The sequence below is a fragment of the Euprymna scolopes genome, chromosome 39 (assembly GCF_053919585.1).
Source record: "Euprymna scolopes isolate OS-2025 chromosome 39, ASM5391958v1, whole genome shotgun sequence".
Taxonomy (NCBI): domain Eukaryota; kingdom Metazoa; phylum Mollusca; class Cephalopoda; order Sepiida; family Sepiolidae; genus Euprymna; species Euprymna scolopes.
Window position 1 is genome coordinate 593,783 of NC_136520.1, and position 23,953 is coordinate 617,735.

General features: G+C 39.2%; 2 protein-coding genes across 2 annotated transcripts; one reads left to right on the plus strand and one right to left on the minus strand.

Moving 5' to 3' along the window:
- Positions 1–6,140: 6,140 nt before the first annotated feature.
- LOC145263565 (uncharacterized) lies at positions 6,141–6,797 on the minus strand. Its single transcript, XM_080120411.1, has one exon. It carries the CDS (start codon positions 6,795–6,797, stop codon positions 6,141–6,143), a length of 657 nt encoding a protein of 218 aa, XP_079976537.1.
- Positions 6,798–16,124: 9,327 nt separating this feature from the next.
- Positions 16,125–23,755, plus strand: LOC145263596 (uncharacterized). Its single transcript, XM_080120440.1, has one exon. The coding sequence runs from the start codon at positions 16,573–16,575 to the stop codon at positions 17,701–17,703; it is 1,131 nt and encodes a 376-aa protein (XP_079976566.1). The 5' UTR covers positions 16,125–16,572; the 3' UTR covers positions 17,704–23,755.
- Positions 23,756–23,953: the final 198 nt, after the last annotated feature.

Here is a 23,953-nt window from a genome sequence, read left to right on the forward strand (position 1 = left end):
GAGGGAGATGACTGATCACCTGAATTATTAAATACAGGGCATACTGATAAGATTTTCCAGGGTGTTGGGAAGCAATTCTCCTGCTATTTGCTGAGCTTGACTTATTAGAAATAACTAACGGGAGGGCCCGGCGTTGCCCGGGTGTTTGTTGGTGTAAAAGAAAAAGAAAAGTTTTGGTAGGGAGGTAGGATCAAACTCAAAGCCTTGATGTGAATAGCCCGATAACTTACCACAATGCTATGAGGGGAAAGAAGTGATAATTGTTGAAATTAAACTTTTAAAAAAGCAGATGGTTAAATGAACGTCAAGGTGGGGTTTTCCAGGTCATACATCATGCCATAGAGAAATGAAATCACAGAATGAATTTTATAACATAAAAGTTGCTCAAATAAAAGATTTAGACAACCTTGTTTCATAAATCGGAAATATTACAATCTAGAAGGTATATAAAAAGTTGTAAGAATTAGTGAACCCCCCCCCACAGAGCCCCTCCCCAAAGCCTTTGCCAGACATACAAAAAATGCATACACACACAAACACACACACACACAGTTTAACTTTTATATAATAGACTAGCGGGGGTGACCAGTGTTGCCCGGGTGTTTGGAGGTGTAACAGAAAAAAAAACATTTTAGCAGCATGTAGAATTGAACCCTAAGCCTTGAGGCAAAGGTGAAAAAAAGCCTGATATCTTACCACGACGCTAAGAAGGCAGAGAAGTGATAATCATTGAAATTAAACGATTAAAAAGTTAAGTGAATGAGTTCACACAGGTGCGTAAATTTAATGAGGTCAAACATCACGCCATAGAGGAATTAAATCCCATACTTAACTTTGGCTGCCAGGCAGTTTTTTTGGTTTTGTTTCCTCAAGATGTTGGAGGGGAAAACCCAGCTCCCCATAAAAAGGGGAGTGTCCAAATGAATAGCAATTATCTAATATGACGGGTTTTCACCGCATTGATCAAAGCTGATTGCTTTCTGAATATCCCGGGCAGGAAAGCCAAGGAACTACCTTTGCTTTGATTAGTTTCACTTTATATGTATGAAAAACACCAGCAAATATGTTACAGAACGGAATAGTGCAAATTTTATAAAAGTTGATAAAAATAAATCTAGACACGACGACCCTTCACAAATCGTAGATATTATGATCTAGAGTGTACATAAAAAGTTCTAAGAAATAGTAAACCCCCCACGATACACACTCCCACCAAAGCCTTTCTTGGACATACAAAAACGCGCCCGCCGCCTTTGTCTTTTATATATATAGATTAAATAGATTAAGCAACATAAAAGTCATTTGCTTACTTCAGCAAAAAATTAGAACAAGGTAAAAAGTTCATTTCCACGTGGAGAATTAAATAACGGGTGCGCACGAGTTTAACATCTGTGGGTGGAATTGGTGTTATTGTTTACAGCATGCTGGCTGGGCTCGAGTGATTCTTTTTGGCATGTGATGAGTTTTTAAAGATCTCTAGCAGCTCCTGGAGACCGCCAAAAAAGCATTTACGAAAATGCGTTTATTTTCGAACAATGATTGGACGAAAAGTATGGGTCTGTGTCATGTGGCGTGCTTATGTCCAGGTGAAAAGACAAAATCTTAGTTTTTATGCCCTCAGAATTTGCGTGGGTGTAGAAAGGTGAACATGTGTATAGCTGGAATGTTCTTTACACAGCCACGTGTACAACTGGGTTTATGTTTGGGGAGCAAATATGTGCTGCATACCATTATTCTGGTTGAGTAGATCTAACCGTTGTTTGCCAGAGGGACGGCGAGGCTATGCTATCTTCTCCAATAGTCCTTCTTTGATGAAGATTAAAAATCCATGAAGGCAGAATATCTTAGTTTTATTCATGTTTCTTAGAAAAACTTTCATGAGACAAATTTTCTTCTTATAATCCTTAATTATCCCTTTCTCGATAGTTATATTCATGCCTTTCTGCCTTATTCTTCTCTCAATTTTAATGTCCTGTTAGGACAGAGTTGTATATCGTCTTTAACAATCCTTCAGATCTCCTTTTCTCCTGAGACCTTAAAAAGATGCATTCGATATGTCTTTCTTGTTCTCTCAACGATGTCTTTCCAGCAACTAATGATGTCACTTCAAAAGTCCTACACGTGCTCCAATTTGGCACAAAACGCCCCTTTCCAATTAGCGAGCAGAAAGCAGTAACATGACATAAAAAAAGGGGGGAAAGGGCATGAATGCTAGGTTGGTTGGTTGTTTTTGTTTTACGGTATATTCAGGTTATTTAATGCCAAATCCAGTGATTTTTAAAAATTTTTTTATAGAATGTTTTTCAAGTCTGTTTCTATTTAACCCATAGTTGGGATCCTAACAGATACTACGACTCTGGGTCAGAACGGACCTGGGAGCAATGGCAATTAAAGGGTAGTTCCACACTCCCCAAAGCCTACAAGCTTAGGCCTCACCATTGGATATAGTTTAATGTCATATCCAGGATCATTGAAGTGAATGCTCGCCGGGCAAAACGAAGAACAGCTCCTTAAAAATAATTTTTCATAAACATTAATAAAAAGCAAATATTCAGAAGAATTAATGAAAATAGTCAGACTTGGCTTGTTAAAAGAAATGTAATTTTATTTACCCTTTAGTGTATCACACTCATGTGGTTTCTTTTGTGTCTGTAGAAAAGGAAGAAATCTTTACTGACTGGGTAAATGTTCTCTTTTTTGGCGTAAAATCGAAAAGAAAAGATAAATTAAATATTCTTCTTTGGGATAGCCGTTCGAGTGAAAAGTGGCGTGGAAAGGTAAGAAGAATGTTTTTTTTGGTTTCATTATGAGAACTGGCATAGCGCGTGTCGCGCACATGTGACAGACACAGCAGTAGCACGTGTTAACTCCTCAAGGGTCAGCGAGCGAAAGAGGAAGAGAGGGCACTCGAATTTGGCGCCACGTTTTTTTTTGTCCTCGTTTTTAGAGCTCTCCGGAAACGGTGACAATTCAAAAGTCTCTGTCAAATTTTAGTTCCGGGGTAGACGCTACATTACCCCCCTACTAGACAGTATGTCGATAAGGAGAACAGAATGTCACTGAGTGTAAACAGCAAATCGGTGTGGGGCGCTGAATGCGTCTACCCGACCTGGTAGAAATGGTCGTGCTCGATGAGTCGGGGTCGTCAAAATGGACCGTAGTCTTTGGTTTCTGCATGTGTGTGACATCATCGTCAAAAATTGCTTTCTTTAAGCGATTGACACTGACCGAGTCACGTCTGCCATTAATCTCGATTATGAAGAATTTCGGGTATCTCTTGAGTACGACTGAAGGCGGGTAGTCACGCCACTATTCTGGACGAACACGTGTGTCCATGAGTTCATGTCCTTGGGAACATGCAATTGTACATCTTGTGCTCTTGGCGCGATGTTGAAAGGTATTGCCATATAATCCTTTACACGGGAGGTGTAATTCGCCGGGTTTGGCATGCGTTCGGGGGTGGTAGGTGTGACCATCTGCCCAGGCAAGGTCAGTGAGGCTCCGTAGACCATTTCAGCTGGGGTTAGACCAATGTCCGTTTTGATGGTGGACCTAATACCTAGGAGAACGAAGGGAAGGTATTCCATCCATCTGTTAGGGTCGGAGTATGCTTTCAAGGACGCTTTCAATTGCCCGTGAAAGCGCTCAATCATGCCGTTTGCCGCCGGATGGTATGAAGTAGTGCGTATGTGTTTACATCCGAGTAGGTGAGACCGTTCTGAAAAGAGGTAAGAGTCGAATTGTCTACCTCTGTCGGTTGTAATGGTGTTAGGTACCCCGTAACGAGCTATTCAGTGTGTGATAAGGGCTTTGGCCACAGTTTCGCAGAAGTATCTTTAATGGGTATGGCTTCAGGCCATCTCGAAAACCTGTCAATGCAAGTCAGCAGATGTGTACAGTCTCTGGAGGGTGGGAGTGGGCCCACTAAGTCTATATGGACGTGCTGAAAGCGAGCTTTAGGGGTTGAGAAGGTCGAAAGTGGGCTTTTAATGTGCTTATGAATTTTAGACTTTTGGGAAGGTATGCAACTCCTGGTCCATTCGCGTATATCTCGATTGATGGCTGTCCATATAAAACGAGACGTCACCAACTTCTGTGTAGAGCGGATGCCAGGATGCGATAGGCTGTGCAGCTGAGAGAAAACAGCTCGCCTATGTTTGGGAGGAACATAAGGGCGCTCATGTCCGGTTGAGATATCACACCAAATCACTTCGCTAGAAAAGGGTATGGGAACCTGTTTGAACGATAGGCTTTCAGAATGTAGCAAGTTATTCAACTCCTCATCATTTCTTTGGTCGACGGCGATCTGTTTAAGATCGATACTATCAGTAGGCTGAATGGCATCAATGTGCATGCGCGATAATGTGTCGGCGACAACGTTCTCAATGCCTTTGATGTATTTGATGTCTGAAGTGAACTGAGAAATGTAGTCTAAATGACGAGCTTCTCTGGGTGAATTCTTGCTGGGTTTGGCGAGCAAGGCGTGCGATAGCGGTTTATGGTCTGTAAAAAGAGTGAAGTCGGATCCTTCTAGCATGTAGCGAAAATACTTGACCGCACAATAAGTGGCTAAAAGTTCTCTGCCAAAGGTACTATATTTGGTCTCAGCATTCTGAAGTCGCCTGGAGAAAAAAGATAGTGGTTGCCACGTGTTGTCTACAAACTGCTGTAATACTCCTCCAATGCCCACATCAGATGCGTCTACTGACAGGGATAGGGGAGCGTGTGGATGGGGGAAAACCAACATAGTGGCAGTCATTAACGCTTCTTTTACTTTGTTGAAGGAGTGTAATTCCGTTCCGTTCAAAGTGATTGTCTCATTTTTTTTCTTTTTGTTCCTGAGTACATCCGTTAAGGGCTGTGCGATTTCGGCACAGTGAGGAACGAAACGCCTGTAAAAATTTATCAACCCGAGGAATTCCCGAAGTTTACGAAGGGAAGTGGGAGGCGGGTAATCAACAATGGATTGGACTTTTCCCGGGAGAGGGCGGATACCCTCCGAATCAATTAAATGTCCCAGGAAGAAAAGCGAAGAGACTCCAAACTCACACTTGCTGGGGTTGATGATAACACTGTATTCCGACAATCTGTGGAACAGTTGCTGTAGATGCTGTACGTGTTCACTTTCGGATGAACTCGCTACAAGTAGATCATCAATGTATGCGTAAACGAATGGTAATCCACGTAAGACTGCGTCTATAAATCGCTGGAAGGACTGGCCAGCATTTCTCAGTCCAAAGGGCATTCGTAAAAACTCGAAGAGTCCGAATGGGGTAGTTATAGCAGTTTTGGGGATATCTTCAGGTCCACAGGAATCTGATTGTACGCACGGATGAGATCGATTTTGGAGAATATCGATTTACCATGGAGAGAGTTTGAAAAATCCTGGAGGTGAGGAATGGGGTAATTATCTGGAGTCGTGCGACTGTTCAGTGCTCGATAATCCCTGCAAGGGTGCCAGTCGCCTGCTGACTTTTTGGGCACTATGTGGAGTGGCGATGACCAATTACTGTCGGAGGGTCGAATAATACCCAAATCTAACATGTGCTGAAATTCTTGCTTGGCAACTTTCAGGCAGTCAGGTTTGAGTCTGCGTGGGCACACGCTCACAGGAGGTCCTCTGGTCTGGATGTGGTGGGTAACATCGTGTGTAACCCTGTCGTTGCTAAAAACAGGACGAGTTATATTAGGGAAACCTTTTAAGAGGTCTGTGTATGGGTCCGTAGCATCCTTCAATATGACCAGGCTTATCGTCATCTTTCTATTAATCTTCCCTTGCACGGTAAGTCCAGTGCTATTGTCGATTACTTTGTCGCGTTTGACGTCCACAAGTATGCCAAAATGATGCAAGAAATCCGCTCCTAAAATTGGAATGGGCAGCTTCGCGATAGTAAAAATCCATTGGAAGGTGCGTCGGAATCCCAGGTCTAATGTTAACTACTTTTCTCCGAAAGTCGGAATAGATGAGTGATTCACGGCTTGTAGACAAAAAGTCGACGGGGTACGTTTCTCTTTCAACAGTTCCTTGGGGATTATGCTGACTTCTGCACCGGTATCAACGAGGAATCGTGTACCAGTGTTCTTGTCCGTGACGTAAAGGGTGCGACGAATGTGGTTTCTGCCAGGGGTATCGGTCGCCCCTACCACCTGGCCCGGCAGTTTCCCGCTTGCTTATCATTCTTTATGAAAGAGCAAGGCCTGCGGCATTGGAAAGCCTTTTTGCCGTAACACACATGGAATCGACACAGCCTGTCACCATTTCGACTGTTACTTTGTGGTCGAGAATGGTTCTGTCTGCTCGGACGCGGGTATCTGCTTGGTCTGAGCTCCATATCACGAATCTGGTCACTCAGGTTTTGGATTAGTTGGGCTTGTCTTTCCAGTTCTTCGCGGATATATGTGGAGGTGCCTGAGGTTTCGAGAAAGGAATCCTCTGGTGCCTGTGCGTGCACCGGGGCTACTGAAACCGTTACTTCCATGATTTTGCCTGCCAACTCCGCCAATTCCTCGACCAAGGTGGTGTCTTTGGAAGACGCTAGTATCATCTGAATACTGGACGGCAGCCTACTAATGAATAATTGTTTGAGGATGTCCGGCTGTAGAACGCTTTCGCCCATTAATTGTTTCATCCGTCTCAGTAATTGGGATGGTTTTTGGTCGCCGAGTTCCTCCTCGATCAGCAGTTGCCAGAGACGCTTTTGTTGGGAGTCGGTTGTTCTTCTGATTAACTCCGACTTAAAAGTGTCATAAGAAATAGATCCTGGGAATGCCATTATCAAGTCGCAGACTTCAGCCATCACTTCATGTGTGAGTGCGGCCACCACGTGGTTCAGCTTAGTTAATTCGCTGTGAATTCACTGAGTGAAAAACTGAGCTTCCACGTGGGCGAACCACAACGTCGGGTCGTGTGTCCAGAAAGGCGGAATTTTAAGAATGGCCTGTATTGCCGTTGTCGCCGATATGGTATCACTATCCATGGTTGGTTTGCCGCCCTGGCCTGGGTTGAGAAAAACTTAGTTTGAAAGTCTTTAAACTGCCGAATTGGGAATGTCCAGCTCCTCGCATGTTCTACCAAAGTCTGACAAAAAGGGGTCACCAGTGAAGTGAGCTGCTCGCCGGGCAAAACGACGAACAGCTCCTTAAAAATAATTTTTCATAAACATTAATAAAAAACAAATATTCAGAAAAATTAATGAAAATAAATAGTCAGACTTGGCTTGTTAAAAGAAGTGTAATTTTATTTACCCTTTTGTGTATCACACTCATGTGGTTTCTTTTGTGTCCATAGAAAAGGAAGAAATCTTTACTGACTGGGTAAATGTACTCTTTTTTTGGCATAAAGTCGAAAAGCAAAGATAAATTAAATATTCTTCTTTGGGATAGCCGTTTGAGTGAAAAGTGGCGTGGAAAGGTAAGAAGAATGTTTTTTTTGTTTCATTATGAGAACTGGCATAGCATGTGTCGCGCACATGTGACAGACACAGCAGTAGCGTGTGTTAACTCCTCAAGGGTCAGCGAGCGAAAGAGGAAGAGAGGGCACTCGAATTTGGCGCCACGTTTTTCTTTTGTCCTCTTTTTTAGAGCTCTCCGGAAACGGTGACAATTCAAAAGTCTCTGTCAAATTTTAGTTCCGGGGTAGACGCTACATCATGAATGCTAGGGAAGGGACAAGAAGGAAGGAAGAACAAAAGAAAGAAAGAAATAAACAAACTAATAATTTCCATAGGATACAAAGTGTTGACTCCATGGCCAGTCCTGATCCGCAAGATGTCCTGGGACAGTACCAAGTGGGAGAAGTTGTTTGAATTAGAATCCCTCACATCTAGTGTGAGCAAGTCAAGGATAGGCCGGGTGACTGGAATCGACACTCCACACTCGGATGTTAACAGTAGTTCGACCAATCCAAATAATAATTAAGGTATTTAGTTCTTCCCCACTGCAAAAACTAATACACCAGGGTTGGGGAGCGGGATTGAGAAGTCAGCACCCCCAAGGAGGGGCCCTATGATCTGCAAAAAGTGCCAGGCATTCCACAGGCGTTTAGCAATAAGCAAACTGTGGGGTATATGCGAAAGGGGGGGAAAAAGGTACCGTTTAAGGTTATGGTTAGAAACAAAAACAAAAAGAAAAGAGTCGTGAACATCTTCTCTTGAAAAGTATTTTGTGTTGCTGACGTTCAGATTGTGCGGTGTGACATTGGTGGCAAGAGGCCAGGTGTGGTCGATTGGAAAAAAAGAGGGCAGAAACGTCCCGACCCCCAGAACCAAATCCTGATTGTAACCTTAGAAGCTATTTCGGCCTGTCAAGCAGATTAACATGGCTGACTGGAGACTGAACACTCAGATGTTGAGAGCCTTCACTGGGGAGGGTGACCTAATTAAATGGCTAGAAAAATCGTGGCAAGGTTGCAAAAAAAATCGAAGACGTGGTCACCCTGCTGCCGCTATACTTAGAGAGGGAAGTCCTCACAATTTACCAGCAGATGCACAATGAAGATAAGGGAGACCTTGTCTCAGTGGCTTTCGCTGAGAGTTCAGTTGAAGCACTCAGCTAGCTTGCAAGTTTGAGGTGGACTGGCGAGTCTGTTGACGTCTTTGCTGTGGAGACCAGGAGACTGGCCGGATTGGCTGGTTACGTGGGGAGGAACCTGAAGATGACGGTAAAGCTATACCTAGTGAACGGATTCCCGGAAGAAATCTCCACAAACATGCAGAGAATCACTGAGATCAATACCATGGAAATGGACGATCTCTTGGTCCACACCAGAGTCCTAGTCAAGAATGTCAAGGGCCCAATTGTGGCTGCAGCTGTGAGTGGAAATTTGTGAAATCCAGTTGAACGACGAGAGACAGGTGGCGAGGCGACAGGAGGGGAGACCTGGCATCCAGTGCTTCTGGTGCCAGGGTCCTCACTTGTTCAAGGACTGCAAAGAGCTGAGACCGAGGGTCACCTGCTACCGATTTGGACGAGTGGGGCACATTAGCCGCTATTGCGTTACTTTGCAGGATCAGGGAAACGAGTGAAGGGGAACCATTGCGCCAGTGGTTCCCCCTTCTATGTGGAAATGGTGCACAACAAAACGTTGCCTCAGTTACCGGTAGTAGTCAATGGGAAGAGAGCCATGGCCCTTGTTGACACAGGCTGCACCACGACGTTGGTAGCGAAGAATGTTGCTAGGTCATGGAGCGGAGCCAGGAGTATTAAGACTGTGGATGGCAGAGAGGTGAAATGCCTAGGAGAGACAACAGTGGAAGTACTGGTGCAAGGTGTGCACATTGGACTGTGATCCCTGGTGTTGGATCGTCTGGTTGGTGATATTGATGTGGTTTTAGGTGTAATTGCGATCAACCAATTGGGGGGGGGGCGCTACGTTGAGAGGGGGCCAAGTAACTTTCGGACGCCTCGGTGCAGTAGGAATGGCAGGAGTGTAAGGTGATAGACATATCAGAATGCAAAAACCGGATGCTTACTGCATCGAGGATGAGGATTTCCTGGCGAGGTTTGATGGTGGATGGTGGAATGGAAATGGATCTCCAGGCCTCCAGAACTACGAAACAAAGTAAGCTGCTATGAGAAAACACTGCGAGGAGAAATAAAAGGATTCGAGGAAGAAGTGGAGAGGTGGATAGAAGAGAGAATTCTGAAACCGTGGACAGAGGAAGAAAAAGGAGTGCTACTATTACTGGCGGTTGTTCAACCCACCAAGAATAAAGTTAGAACGGTACTGGATTTCAGAGAATTAAGCAGACACGTAGCCTGCCACACTAGAGAACTTGAATGCCTACTAGACACTGTCCTCGAGTGTCTAAGGTCTCTCTGTACAGGGGTTTGTCAGAACAACCTGGCATGAGGATACTTTTTCCATAGAGGTAAACCCTGACCAAATATTCAAAATCACATAGTATTTGCTGCACAAATAAGATCTCCTCACTATGGTTGACTCACATTAGCTTTAACGAGGAATGGTGCACCTTCTCCAAGTGATGTTATCTCAGGTAATAGCACGAAGCTGGATACTCCACCAGACTAGATAAATTCTTGTCCTGGAATTTTGTAAGACCCAGAGACCAAAACAAAAGATATACTACAACATATGAAAATGGTTAATTGGGGAGATGAAATTATGTTCACAACTTCTTTACTAACTCAGTATTTGAGAAATAAAGAACTTAAGTGGAACATTCTATGTATCTCATATAGACTTCAAGTGTTAGTCATAGGTTGTGGGCCCCTTGATTTCTGAGAACTTCAACTGAAGTAAAATAAAACAAGAAAGGGGATTGATGTATGCGAAGAGGTTATGAGGAAATGGAAGAGGATGGAGCGAACCACTAAGATTATCGACCTGAAGTCAGCTTATTTCCAGATCCATGTAGATGAAAAACTCTGGTAACATCAATTGGTTCGGTACAAGGGGAAGATGTATTGCCTGATGCGGTTAGGCTTCGGGCTGAGCTCAGCCCCCAGAATTATGACTGTCGTGCTGAAGACGGTGCTGAGTAAAGACTGTACAGTGGACAAGGCCACTAGTTCGTACATTGACGACATTCTCGTGGAGGAAGCAGAGGTGACAACAGAGAAAGTAAGAGGCCATGTCGAGAGGTATGGGTTGACTGCAAAACCGGCAGAGTCTCTGGATGGAGGAGCGGCGTTGGGGTTGAAACTATGCCAAGATGGTAAAGGAAGCCTTGTCTTTAGACAAGGGAATGCGATACCCGAAGTCGGAACTGACCTGACAAAACGAGAATTCTCGGTCTGCGGGAGACTGGTAGGACACTATCCAATCACCGGCTGGCTCAGGATAGCATGCGGATTTATTAAACGACAAACTGGCACTGATGGCTTGGAGGGCCATGTGACGAAGGAGGTCAGGAACATACTACAAGAAATCATCACGATAGTGACAAAAGAAGACCCAGTGAAGGGGAAATGATACGTCAGCGGGGGTGATTTGGTGCGATGCCAGCAGTGTGGCATTGGGCGTCGTATTAGAGATGGGAGGTGTAACTGTGGAAGATGCGGCATGGCTAAGAAAGAAAAACGACTATTCCCATATCAACGTAACTGAACTGGAGGCCGCTATGAAAGGAATCAATCTGGCCCTGAAGTGGGGATTGAAAACAATTCAAATCAAATCTGATTCGGCAATGATAGTTTCATGGATCAGGTCAGCAGTAACTGCCGATAAGAGATTTAGGACCAGAGGTACTGCAGAAATGCTGATCAAGCACAGGCTCGGAGCACTCGCAGATTTGATAGCGGAATTCCAGTTGAGGGTATCTGTAGTACTAGTCCCATCAAAAAAAACAAAACAAGACAGATTCAATGACACGGGTAAAGAAGGCCTGGCTGCAAGAGGGAAAGGAGGTTTCCTCGGTATGCTGTGCAGGGGAGGAAGTTAAAAAGTTACATGAAATGCACCACTTTGGGCGAGAATGGCCGTTATTCCTGGCAAGAGAGGTTTACCTGGAAACCACTAAGGAGGAGGTCAGGGAGGTAGTGGAGCACTGTCAGGTGTGCCAATCGATAGATCCCGGACTATCCAGACATGAAGCAGGAGAGTTACACATTGCAGAGGACTGGAAGCGATTGGGCATTGATGTGACCCATTATCGCCATAAGCTGTATCTGTCGATGGTCGACTGTGGACCAGGGAAGTTTGCCATATGGAGAGAGATCAGGGCAGGAACTGCATGGGCGATCGGAGGGGTCATCGAAGAAATATTTTTGGAGAGAAGACTGGTTGAGAAACTGTTAATGGACAATGGCCCCACTTTCCAATCAGAAGCCTTTAAAGAGGTGTGTGATAAGTGGGGAGTAAAGCAATTTTTTAGGGCAGCGTATCAGCCGAGTGGCAATGGAATAGTGGAGAGGAATCATCGCACCATCAAGGCTGCTGTGGAAAAAAGCAACATTTCACCCATGGAGGCGGTGTTTTGGTACAACATCTCACCGAAAACCAGACAAGATGAGACAACTGTGCCTCATAGAGCCATCTTCACATATAAGTGGCGGCATCCGTGCAACAAAACGGTAGGAATTGAGGCTGAAGAAGCTACCATTAAAGCAGATAATGAGGTGTGGGTGAAGCCCCCTAATGCAAAATATACCACTTGCTGGGGGAGGGGGGTCGTAATGGGAATGCAGTCGAAAAACAATGTGATGGTGAATGGCGTTCTCCAGCATATCCTAGACCTGCATCATGTGACCCTGCTGGTGGGCAGTGATGGCAGTGAAGAGGAGGAAGTCGAGATCCACCGAGAAGCTAACGATGCACCTCAATTTGACTTAGCCCCACATTGCGGTTCTTTACAACTGGACGAGAATATCTGTAGTGAATCTGAAAACGTCAACCCAAGAAGTTGTTCCCCAGAGGCCTCAATTTGAGAGGAGGAGGCCTGCTTGGATGAAGGATTATGAAGTGTCTTATTGATCTCGAAGATCAGGGGGGCGCATGGGGTATATGCAAAAGGGGGGAAAAAAGGTACCGTTTAAGGCTAGGTTATGGTTAAAAACAAAAACAAAAAAAATAAGTAATATTATAAGACGTACCGGGCGTATCTGCATCGCTCTTTGGGAAAGAAGAAGGAAAGGATGGCTAGCTCATTTATATACTCAAAGGGCATCTTGGGAAGGCAGGGCATGATGGGAGAAGCTATTGTTTTCCTTGTCTCTTCCTTTTTTTTTTTTTTTGATAGGAAGATGTAAAAGCTGGGAAAAATTCCCTGCATGGGACAAAAAGAAAAGAGTTGTGAACATCTCTTGAAAAGTATTTCGTGTTGCTGACGTTCAGATTGTGCGGTGTGACATTGGCGGCAAGAGGCCAGGTGTGGTCGATTGGAAAAGGAGAGGGCAGAAACGTGCTATTGTCGAGCGAATGACTCACTCCTTCCCAAACCCTAGAACTGAATCCTGATTGTAATCTTAGACAAACACCTTCTGAAAGAAAAAGCAAAGCCTGGGAGGGTGGACCTCCTAGAACTGCAAAGAACTACCATCACACTACAATCAACAAAGACCAAATCTTTACAGGAATGTTCTTAATCACTGTTGATTTGGGGGCCAAGGATAAAAATTATTAAATTTTCAGTTAAAAAAAAAAGCTGATGCTTATATTATAAAAAAACATTACATAAGAAAGTACAACAAGGCTTAAGCATTGACAAATATCTAAACTTGACAGGAAACGAATTCGGCACACTTAACTTATGAACGGACATTTCAACACGAGGAACAAAATACTAATTACACCGTCTGACGATGGCCGAAATCCATTGTTCTTTAGAAGGTGATTTTCTATTTAAATAATTTCACGTTTAAATCGTGTTTTTCTTCTTTTAATTTTGATTCTTTTATATTTTTATATAATTTATTTCTTAATGGATTGAACATATGAAAGAAAAGTTGTATTAATTTACTTAAGAAAACAAAACAGATCTTCTGTTTTGAACATAAAAACAAAAACGAATTTATTTCGTTTTTTTTTTTTTTTTTTTTTTTGTATTGAATTCCTGGAATGAAAGGTAATAAAATTTTTTTGTTGTTCTTTTACACTTAAAAAAAATCCCATTAAACAACTTTTCAAATAATCTTAAGCAATAAAATGAGTTTAGTTTCATTGCATCTCCCCCCCCCAATTGATTCCGCCATGCTATATAACAAAGGCGATTAAAAAAGTATGAATCTACGATTAAAAGAAAGAAAAAAAAATCCCCTAAAAATACATTTTATGATCTGACATTAAAATTTTGTAAAAAATGCGTTTATTTAAACAACATTTTTGTGATTTCTGTGAAAATAATATTATTTACTGTAATATTTTATATTGAGCGAAACAATGTTGATATGAATGAACGCACAAGGTATATTTTACTAGCCGTTTTTATTTACCATGAAAAAGAAATGACAAACTCGATCCAAGGGAAACAACTCTTAAAAACTAAAAATTTTACAATAATTTAATTCGCAGATGGTCAAATTGTAAGGCAACTGAACATAGAAACTGCCTTTTCGATATTTTATTGTTTTAACATTTAAAATCTTTGGTACTTTTACAGAATTGGGATGAGATTTTGTAGTCGATAAATGGAGTTTTCAGATAAAAAACAATGGTTTCAACTAATATTTTTGTAAATTTAAATAAGTTACAATGGTAGCTTCCAAATTATGCAGTCGAGATTGTGCCTGAATATTACTGAATTATTAAAAAAAAATAAAATAAAAATAATAATCGTGTTTAGCAGGTAAAAAATTGCCGCCATTTGTTTTTATAAAATGAAACAAATTGAAACCTTCAACAAGGGTAGTAACTCTAAAATTTTAATTTGACAAACGCAAAATAAATAACAAAACAAACATAACATATATGCGGCGTTTCTGAGTCTGGTTTTCATTTAAGATTTTTTCATAATTGTTTAATATAAAAATCACTGTCTGTCTAAAAATTAAATAATGTAAAAATAACATACAAGTTTTTTGCAACTATTGAATTGCTTCCCTTGTGGCTCTCCTGTGTCTTACGTAAACATACATGATTGTGTTCTTCAAATTATATTTTCTTTAATAAAAAAGTTCTACCTGATCGATTTTCGTAATTTTTGGATATAATCATCTTAAAAATACGAGGAATACGTGGATACCGTTTTCATGTGAAATTAAACTTTACGATTTCCGAAATCTCGTCCCACTAGTGTAAAAGTGCCATTAAAAAATATTTATTAATTATTTAGCTAGAGAATGTTTTTTTTTTTTATGTTTTATCCAATATTTTAAATTTTAGAATAGGAATCACTTTCTTTTATGAAGTTTGCATAAAATGTGCAACCTCACAGAACAAAAATATTGGTAAATGTTTATTATCTAACCCAGCGTTGACTACCTACAGCAAAATTTTAAAAATCTACTTTTTCGGCTGTTATATTTGAACAGACTTTAAAAAAATTGCCCACAAAGAAGGAATTAAAAAATCTAATAAATATATTGGCTATTCATTTTTTTCAGTGATCATTTTCTGTTTCCTCCTAACTCGAAAGTGCTACGTTGAATTGACTAAAAGTCATAACTTTTTCTTTCTGAATCATAACGGTTGTCAATGGCTTAAAATACTAGGCAACCTTTTTAGAACCATGGAGATTAACAAACTGTCTCTAATAACTTCACCGGACATTTTTAATTAATTTGCTGTTTTGATCTTTATAATATAATCTGTAATCGTCTCAGCTTCCGTATATTTTAGAGATGTCAGTTAAGAATATAAAGAGATAATTTTGGGTTTTCCTTTCGATAAATAATGCTCTCTTAATGTGTTCAATGTTTAATATGTTTAATACAGTGCTTAGATGACAGACATCTATCATTGAATATATTCAATGCTTTACAGCCATTGTCCAAGGCTTCTTGCATTACCAGAGATAGATGTCTGTCATCTAAGCACTGTATTAATTACACAAAGAAAGTAGCATTTTTCAATAAACCCAGACTCGTTTCTATTTTCATGTTGTGCCTTAATTACCTTGTGTAACTTTTAGATTTGTAAATTACTATAAAATTTCACTTGCCACAATTTTAATTTTAATTTTGATCCATCAAAGTAAATTCTGCCTCTTGAATTGAAAGCCATGTTTAATTTCAGAATAGTTTCTATACAAGTCCTGAAGATGAAGAATTTTCAGTAGGTAGCAGTTCTGTACAGGTCCTGGGCTTTATAATTTTGCAGGCAAAGAGCAAATGACCCTTCTCTTGTTTACACAAAAAATTTATGTGCTGGAATGCTAAAAGATTTAATATTTTTATGGAGAAATGCTAGTTTCTTATTCGTTGCTAGCAGAAAGTCACTCAGTATTATTCATCAGTTCCTATTGCCAGTGTCTAGAAGAAGAATGTTCCAACTTTCAGTGATCATACCCTTATTTATAAAAAATATTACAACGTTATACCTTATGTTCCTAAACCACTATGAATAAAGATTTGTTATAAAATATGACTGTGCATTTAGGATATATTTTAAATGTTATAATATAGCAAAATATGTATAAAATTAATTTCTTAAATGTTAACTTTTAATTCGTTTTTTTTTATTTTGCAGAATGTCATTAATGAGAACAAGAAGACTGATTGGATTGAAATATGGAAATATATTTGAAACTTTGATTTTACATGTGTGTACATTGCATAATACCAGAGAAATACTATTGTGAATCTCTATTTCGCAAAATCAAGTTTTATGATATATTGGACAATATATATTTTCTTGTCAACTGTATGTGTACTTTATTACTGATTAGTCTTATTTATTTAAAAATTTACTCGATTGCTTGATGCAGATGTACATTTAATTAATCTACCCACAAATTTCAATGACTAAATTTCTCATCCACAAAAAGTTTAAAACATTTGGGTAATTCATAAGCAATTCTGTTTCTCACATAAAGGTATGATATAAAAGATATCTAATTGTAATAAACAACTAAGATGTTTCGTTTTCAACAGCAAACTATAAAGCTGTAACTGGAAGAGCTTATTTTTGCGAAGTTTGTAGTTCTATTTTCAGACACAAAATAGAGAACTATCAATATGCAGAAAGACACTGAAGAGAAACCATATTCTTGTGAAGTATGTGACTCTTCTTTTACAAGAAAACAAAATATGCTACGACATATGCAGATGCACACTGGAGAGAAACCCTATTCTTGTGAAGTATGTGGCTCTTACTTTACAGCAAAACAAACTATGTTGATACATATGCGAACGCATACTGGAGAGAAACCATATTCCTGTGAAGTATGTGGCTCTTGTTTTACACAGAGAACTAGTATGTTTGTACATATGCGAACGCACACTGGAGAGAAACCATATTCTTGTGAAGTATGTGGCTCTTCTTTTGCAACTAAAGAAAGGATGATTCTACATACACGAACGCATACTGGAGAGAAACCATATTCTTGTGAAGTATGTGGCTCTTCCTTTACACAGAAACAAAGTATGTTACGACATAAGACAATGCATACTGGAGAGAAACCATATTCTTGTGAGGTATGTGGTTCTTCTTTTAGAGAGAAAAAAAGTATGTTAGTGCACATGCAGAGGCATACTGAAGAGAAACCCTATTCTTGTGAAGTATGTGGCTCTGCCTTTACACAGAAACAAAGTATGTTACGACATATGCAAATGCATACTGGGGAGAAACTATATTCTTGTGAGGTATGTGGCTCTTCTTTTACACAGAAAAATTATCTGTGTGTACATATGCGAACGCATACTGGAGAGAAACCATATTCTTGTGAAGTATGTGGCTCTTCTTTCACACTCAAAAAGAATTTGTTGGTACATGTGCGAATGCATACTGGAGAGAAACCATATTCTTGTGAAGTGTGTAGCTCTTCGTTTACAACAAAACAAAGTATGTTGGTACATATGCGAACGCATACTGGAGAGAAACCATATTCTTGTGAAGTATGTAGCTCTTCTTTTACAGTCAAAAAGAATTTGTTGATACATATGCAAACACATACTGGAGAGAAACCATATTCTTGCGAAGTATGTGGTTCTTCTTTTACAACAAAACAAAGTATGTTACGACATATGCAAACACATACCGGAGAGAAACCTTATTCTTGTGAAGTATGTAGCTCTTCATTTACAACAAAACTAAAGATGTTGCGACATTCACGAATGCATACTGGAGAGAAGCCATATTCCTTTTAACTTTGTGGCCTTTTTCTTACAAGGAAACATTATATGTTACTACACAGGTGAACAAATACAGGAGGGAAATCATATACTTGTTAACTATCTGTTTCTGCTTTTATACCAAAAGATAATGTGTTCTTCTTTCACATGAAAGATCATGTTGCAATATTTTTGATTTATATTGGGGTATGATACTACACAGTCGGGCGATTCTATTTATAAACGATGCTACTATGAACTGACGAATCGAATTAATTCACATTTTGCTACCAACCAGTCAGAAACCAGAATTGCTCCATAAATATTAAACCTTTTCTGTAGCAATTTCTCATATGCTTTTTTCCGTCTCAACACGGTAAGAATCTTTTGCTCTGTGGAACTGTCTACTGCAAACCAGTCACCTCTCAGGACTTGTGTAGAATAACGAACCATTCAAAAGCTACATAAAGTACTTCAAACACAACCTGAAAACAGAAACGACCCCGACTTCATCGAAAAGAACGCAACTGTCTTTGCGGAATTAATACAGTGTTTAGATGACCGAAGTCTATCACTGGTGCTGAGAGAAGCCCTGGACGATGGCTGCAAAGCATTAAACATATTGAGAGAGCATTATTTATCAAAAGGAAAACCCAAAATTATTTCTTTATAAACTGAACTGACCTCTCTAAAACGAATGGAAGCTGAAACTATTACTGATTATATTATAAGAGCCGAAACGACTGCAAATTCTTTAAAAATGTCTGGTGCAGTTATAAGTGACAGTCCGTTAATTTCCATGGTCCTTAAGGGATAACGGAGCAATTTCAAGCCATTTACCACCGTGATAACCCAGAAAGAAAAACCCATGATTTTTAGCCAATTCAAGGTAGCACTCAGAAGTTACGAGGAAACTGAAAAAAATGATCACAAAAAACGAATCTACAAATATCATGAAATCTAAAAATACACACAGAAAAACACTAAAATTAAATTATAAAAACTGCAACTTTGCCAAAAACAATTTTTCTCCTGAGAAAAGTTAAAAAATATTGCAACATCTCCCCATTTTTTATAATGTGGAATGATCCCAAACAGTTGGGCGATTCTATTTATAAACGATGCTACTAGGAACTGACCAATAGAATTAATTCACGTTCTGCTACCAACCAATCAGAAACCAGAATTGCTCCATAAATATTAAACCTTTTCTGGAGCAATTTCGCATATGTTTTTTTTTCATCTCGACACGGTTAGAATCTTTTGCTCTGTGGAACTGTCTACTGCAAACCAGTCACCTCTCAGGACTTGTGTAGAATAACGACCCATCGGAAATTGTTCTGTCTACTGCAAACCAGTCACCTCTCAGGGCTTGTGTAGAATAACGAACCATCGGAAACCGTTCTGAAACTAAACATGGCTTACATTTCTAGATATCATTTTTTGCAACACAGGTCAAAACATACTGGAGAGAAACTATATTCTTGTAAAATATGTTGTTCTCCTTTTACAATGAAACAAATTATGCTAAAACATATGCAAACACATTTTTAAGAGAACTAGAATGCCTACTAAACACTATCCTTGCGTTTCTAAGGTTCCTGTACAAGACGTTTTAAAGACAAGATCAGATGAGAAATTTTTCATAAAAAATAACATTGAGCAAATATTTAAACCACATCGTATTTGCAATCAAAATAAGATCTTAATATTACTTTCTCATACCAGCTTTTATAAAAAATGGTGCGTCTTCACCAAATGATGTTACCTGAAGTAGCAACTAGAAGCTGGATACTTCACCAAACTAGATGCATTTCTGTCCTGGAATCCAGGAATACAAAGGATAAAAAGAAAGATATTCTAAATATTTAAGTGGTCAATTGTGGAGAGCAATAAAGAACGTTAATTGAACATTCAAATATCTAAGTATCGTATATAGAGTTCAAGTGTTAGCATTAAGTAAGAAAGTAAGATCCCTTGATTTTTAGAACTTCGACTTAAGAAATATGAAACAAAAGAGAGAAACCATATTCTTGTGAAATCTATCCTTTTACACAAAAGCAATGTAGATTGCAGCATATGCAAACACATGGAAAATAGCTTGATGAAGATACTAACACCAAAGACCTAGAAGAGCAGAAAAAAATATAAATACCTTGACATCGAAAAGAATGATTCCATTCAACATGACAAAATGAGAGAAATTATTGGCAGAGAATAAATATGCCATATAAAGAAAAATTCTAAAACAGGACTTACAAACAAAAACAAGATAACTGCCATGCATGGAGTATTGTTGCTATATCTAGACTGCATCTACCAGGATCTACTTGGATGAACTCATTGTACTTAAGCCTCATCGACATACACATTTTTGACAAACCCTCTTAGCAACAAAATCTCATTTTTTCACTATTGATGGCCCTAAATTCCAGAAACCTTTCTACTCTAATAGTTCCTTTCCCCAAACAACTAGACTTTGGAATTCACTTCCTTCTACGCACTTCCCTAACTACTAATATGCAGAAATTAAAATTAACGTAAAAAATATTGTTAATCTGCTGTAGGCATGGTCCCAAATAGTAGCCCTTTACATTTAAGTGGCGATATGCCTTATTTGGGGTGAATGCGAGTAAAAAAAATTAACCACCTAGCTATGCCTATGATAACATAAAAACTTGGCAATGTCGACTGGCTACAAAATGAGATTAACAAACGACAATAAAGTACAGAAAATGCTGACATTATACATAACAGACAGAAATCAGTGTCTGCCTAGTCTGTATCTGTCCAGAAGATCAAGGGGTATCGGTCTCTCAAAAATTGACCATCAGCATTTAGCTACTATCGTAAGCATCAGTCAATATCTGATGAGCTCACAAAATCCAAATCTCAATATGGTGCACCAACATCATGAAACAAGAACCAGCAGAAGAACATTTATTACGAAACTAGCCAAACATTTTGGACAAGACCGTCTTACAATTGAGACAGGAGCAGAAAACAAGTCTGCTAGGGAAATAGCCCCAAGATTCACGAAAAATACACCAAGAACTTCCATTTTCCTAAACTGGAAGAATTGGCCAACCAACAACCTGCAAAGTATTTTGTAGAGGAATTATCTCAGAACTACAGAGATGAGGCTAAAGAACTACATAGATTAAAAAACAAGATTTCTTGACTAAAAACAAGATTTCTGACTAAAAACAAGATTTCTTTTAAACTATGTGACTCTTTTCAAATAAATTTCGTAAGCTGATGCGTAAAAGAAACAATATTCTGAGAAAGTATTTGCATCATTTACATTGTAACATCATATGTTTCAACTAGTGTTGGGACAATTAATCGGAATCGGAATCGAAAAAATCGGAACTTTTGGGGGAATTGGAATCGGCTAAATTTGTGTCTAATTTTCGATTCCAAAATCGATTCTTTAAATGTTTTTAAAACTTAATTTTCCATTTCTCGTACTGATGATAAAATTTTTATTGTCTTTTTTAACTATTAGTAAAACTAAACTTTATAGATCATAACAACATCCAAATAAGATGTAATTTTTATTTGTGTAAAATAAACCAAAGCTTCTTTTACTTTGGTGAATGAGTGTAATTCAGATTCATTCAACATAATCTCTTTATTTTTCTTCTTTTTATTTCTGAGTAAATCAGTTAAAGGTTGTGCGGTTTCAGTACAGGGAGGAACAAAATGCCTGTAGAAATTGATAAACTCGAGGAATTCCCTCAGTTTATGCAGAGAAGTTGGGGATGGGTAATTGACATTGGATGAAACCTTTTCTGGGAGGGAACGGATACTCTCTGAATCAATCACATGATCAAGGAAAGATAGTGAGTGTAACAGAATAAAGAACTCTTCAATAAATCGAGTTACTCCCCCTTGAACACCCTTGTAAAATTTCATTGACATACTATTAATAAACATGTCTATATTGTAATTCTACCTTGTCTCAAGTGTCTTCATTAACATCCCTCGGTACTACATGGTGGCAGCGGCGGCGAATATTAAACACTGACCCCCCCCCCGCAAAAAAACTGTGTAAAGCAAAAAAATATATATAAACTTTTTTCTAAAATGTAAAAGAAGTGCGAAAAGAAACATGGTGACTTCCAACATTACCCGTTCTTGACTGGACAAATGAAGATAAACACGAAGCGCTCAACGAATGGATCGATTTTATATCTTCATATTTTATTATAAACAATGTAGAAGAAAAACTTAAATACGACTACATTTTACTTAGAATCGAACCAAAGGGTCGTGAGCTACTAAAAAATGCCAAACTCACGTGCGAACAAAAAGAAAACTCAAAAAACATATTCGCAGTATTTGAAACGGAAGTGCACATGATTCAAAAACCGAATAAATAGGTTGAGAGTTTGGAATTCTCACCAATGAAGACACAGTGGACGGCTACTTAGTCAGACTTAAAACTAAAGCCGACTGGTGCGACTTCAGGAACAACAAAGAAGAACGCATTCTGGAACAAATAATAAAAGGGCTTAGCAGTGCTGATGAAAGGGGAAACAATAGCTAGAGCAACAGACATGAAGAAATTTTCGCTAATATAAACTGCAACGACGCGGGAAATAAAATACACAAAATAAGAGTGAAAGTCGACACAGGAGCAAACGGAAATATTTTACCCATCTGGATACATAAAAAATGCCTTCGGGCTGGGATCAAAGTGTAGTATCTTTTCTGCAGATGCTGCACTTAAGATAATTTTACCAGTCAATGGAGGGGAAACCCTCTACACTGGGACAATTATTATTTTTGGTAACCAGAGTGCCCCCTTTTTGCCTACTTTTAGGGGAGCTGGTTATTACCCCACATTAAAAACGGCCTTGTGCCTAATTTGCTTTGGTGGAGAAGCAAATAAATACAATAAACAAAACAGATGAACAAAGGGAGGTAACTCCTGGATACCGAAAACAAGAGTTAACTACGCCATGGGTTGCAAACGGAACCAAGAGAAATCAATATGGATCAATCATCTTAAACATAAAACATAAAAACTCTATCAGAGCAAAGTTCTTCATCCGCAACAGCGACACCACAATACTGGGTCTAAGACCAAGCATTCGACTTGGTCTAGTAACCATCAACTGTAGCATACCCAAGGTTCACACAATGAAACAAATGAAAACTATCACTAAGGAATACCCAGACAGATTCCAATGCACAGGGAAGTTCCCAGGCGTCCAAAAGATACATCTTGTTGAAGACGCAATACCGGTAGTACGACCGCCAAGAAAATTCCCAGTGCATCTTAGAGACGAACTAAAAGAAGAATTAGACAACATGGAACACATGGGTGTCATAAAAAAAGAGACACAACCTACGGAATGGGTCAATGCTATCGCATGCAGCAGAAAGAAAAATGGAAAATTACAAATTTGCTTGGACCCCAAACCATTAAATAAATGCATAAAAAGGACACATCATAAACCCCAACGTTGGAAAAAATTTCACACAGTGCAACACGGTGCAAAATATTTCTCGAAACTGGATGCAAAACATGGGTACTGGGTAATACAAATAGAAGAGGAATCAAGCCTTCTCACCTGTTTCAACACTCCGTTCGAGAGCTACAGATATTTGAGATGTCTGTTTGGCCTAAAAATGTCACAAGATATTTTCCAACAGAAAATGGACCAAATAATAGAAACATGTGAGGGAGCCATTAGTATATCTGTTGATATATGTGTATGTGCTAGAACGATACAAGAACATGATCAAAACCTGATAGAAACAATGGACACAGTCCGAAAATACGGCCGAGTCTTCAACAAAGAGAAATGCGCCATCAGAAAAAAATAAATAATATTTTATGGTCTCATCTAGGATGAGAATGGCTCTCACCCAGACCCCAACAAATGTGATAGAATAAAATCAAAACCAGCATTAACCAACAGGGAGGAACTTCAGCAACTCCTAAGTATGATACCTAAGTCCCTTTATACCGGATCTCAGCACCAAAACAGCGATGCAGAGTATCACTAGGTGTATCAGAATTTTTGTAGGGATTTTTGACACCCCTAACACAAAACACAAAATTGCAAATAAAATATAAAAAACTCGTAATTTCTCTTTTAAAAGTGGGTTGTTTATTTTCTTTATGGATTATACTTCCAAAATAAACTATTAAAATTGTATAAAAAGTAATAGAAATATTTAAAAAAAAATAGTAATGAAATTAATTGAATGTTACTGATATATCCTGCGGTGTCACCAGGTTTGTAAAACCTTGTTGGAAAATTTTCTTTTG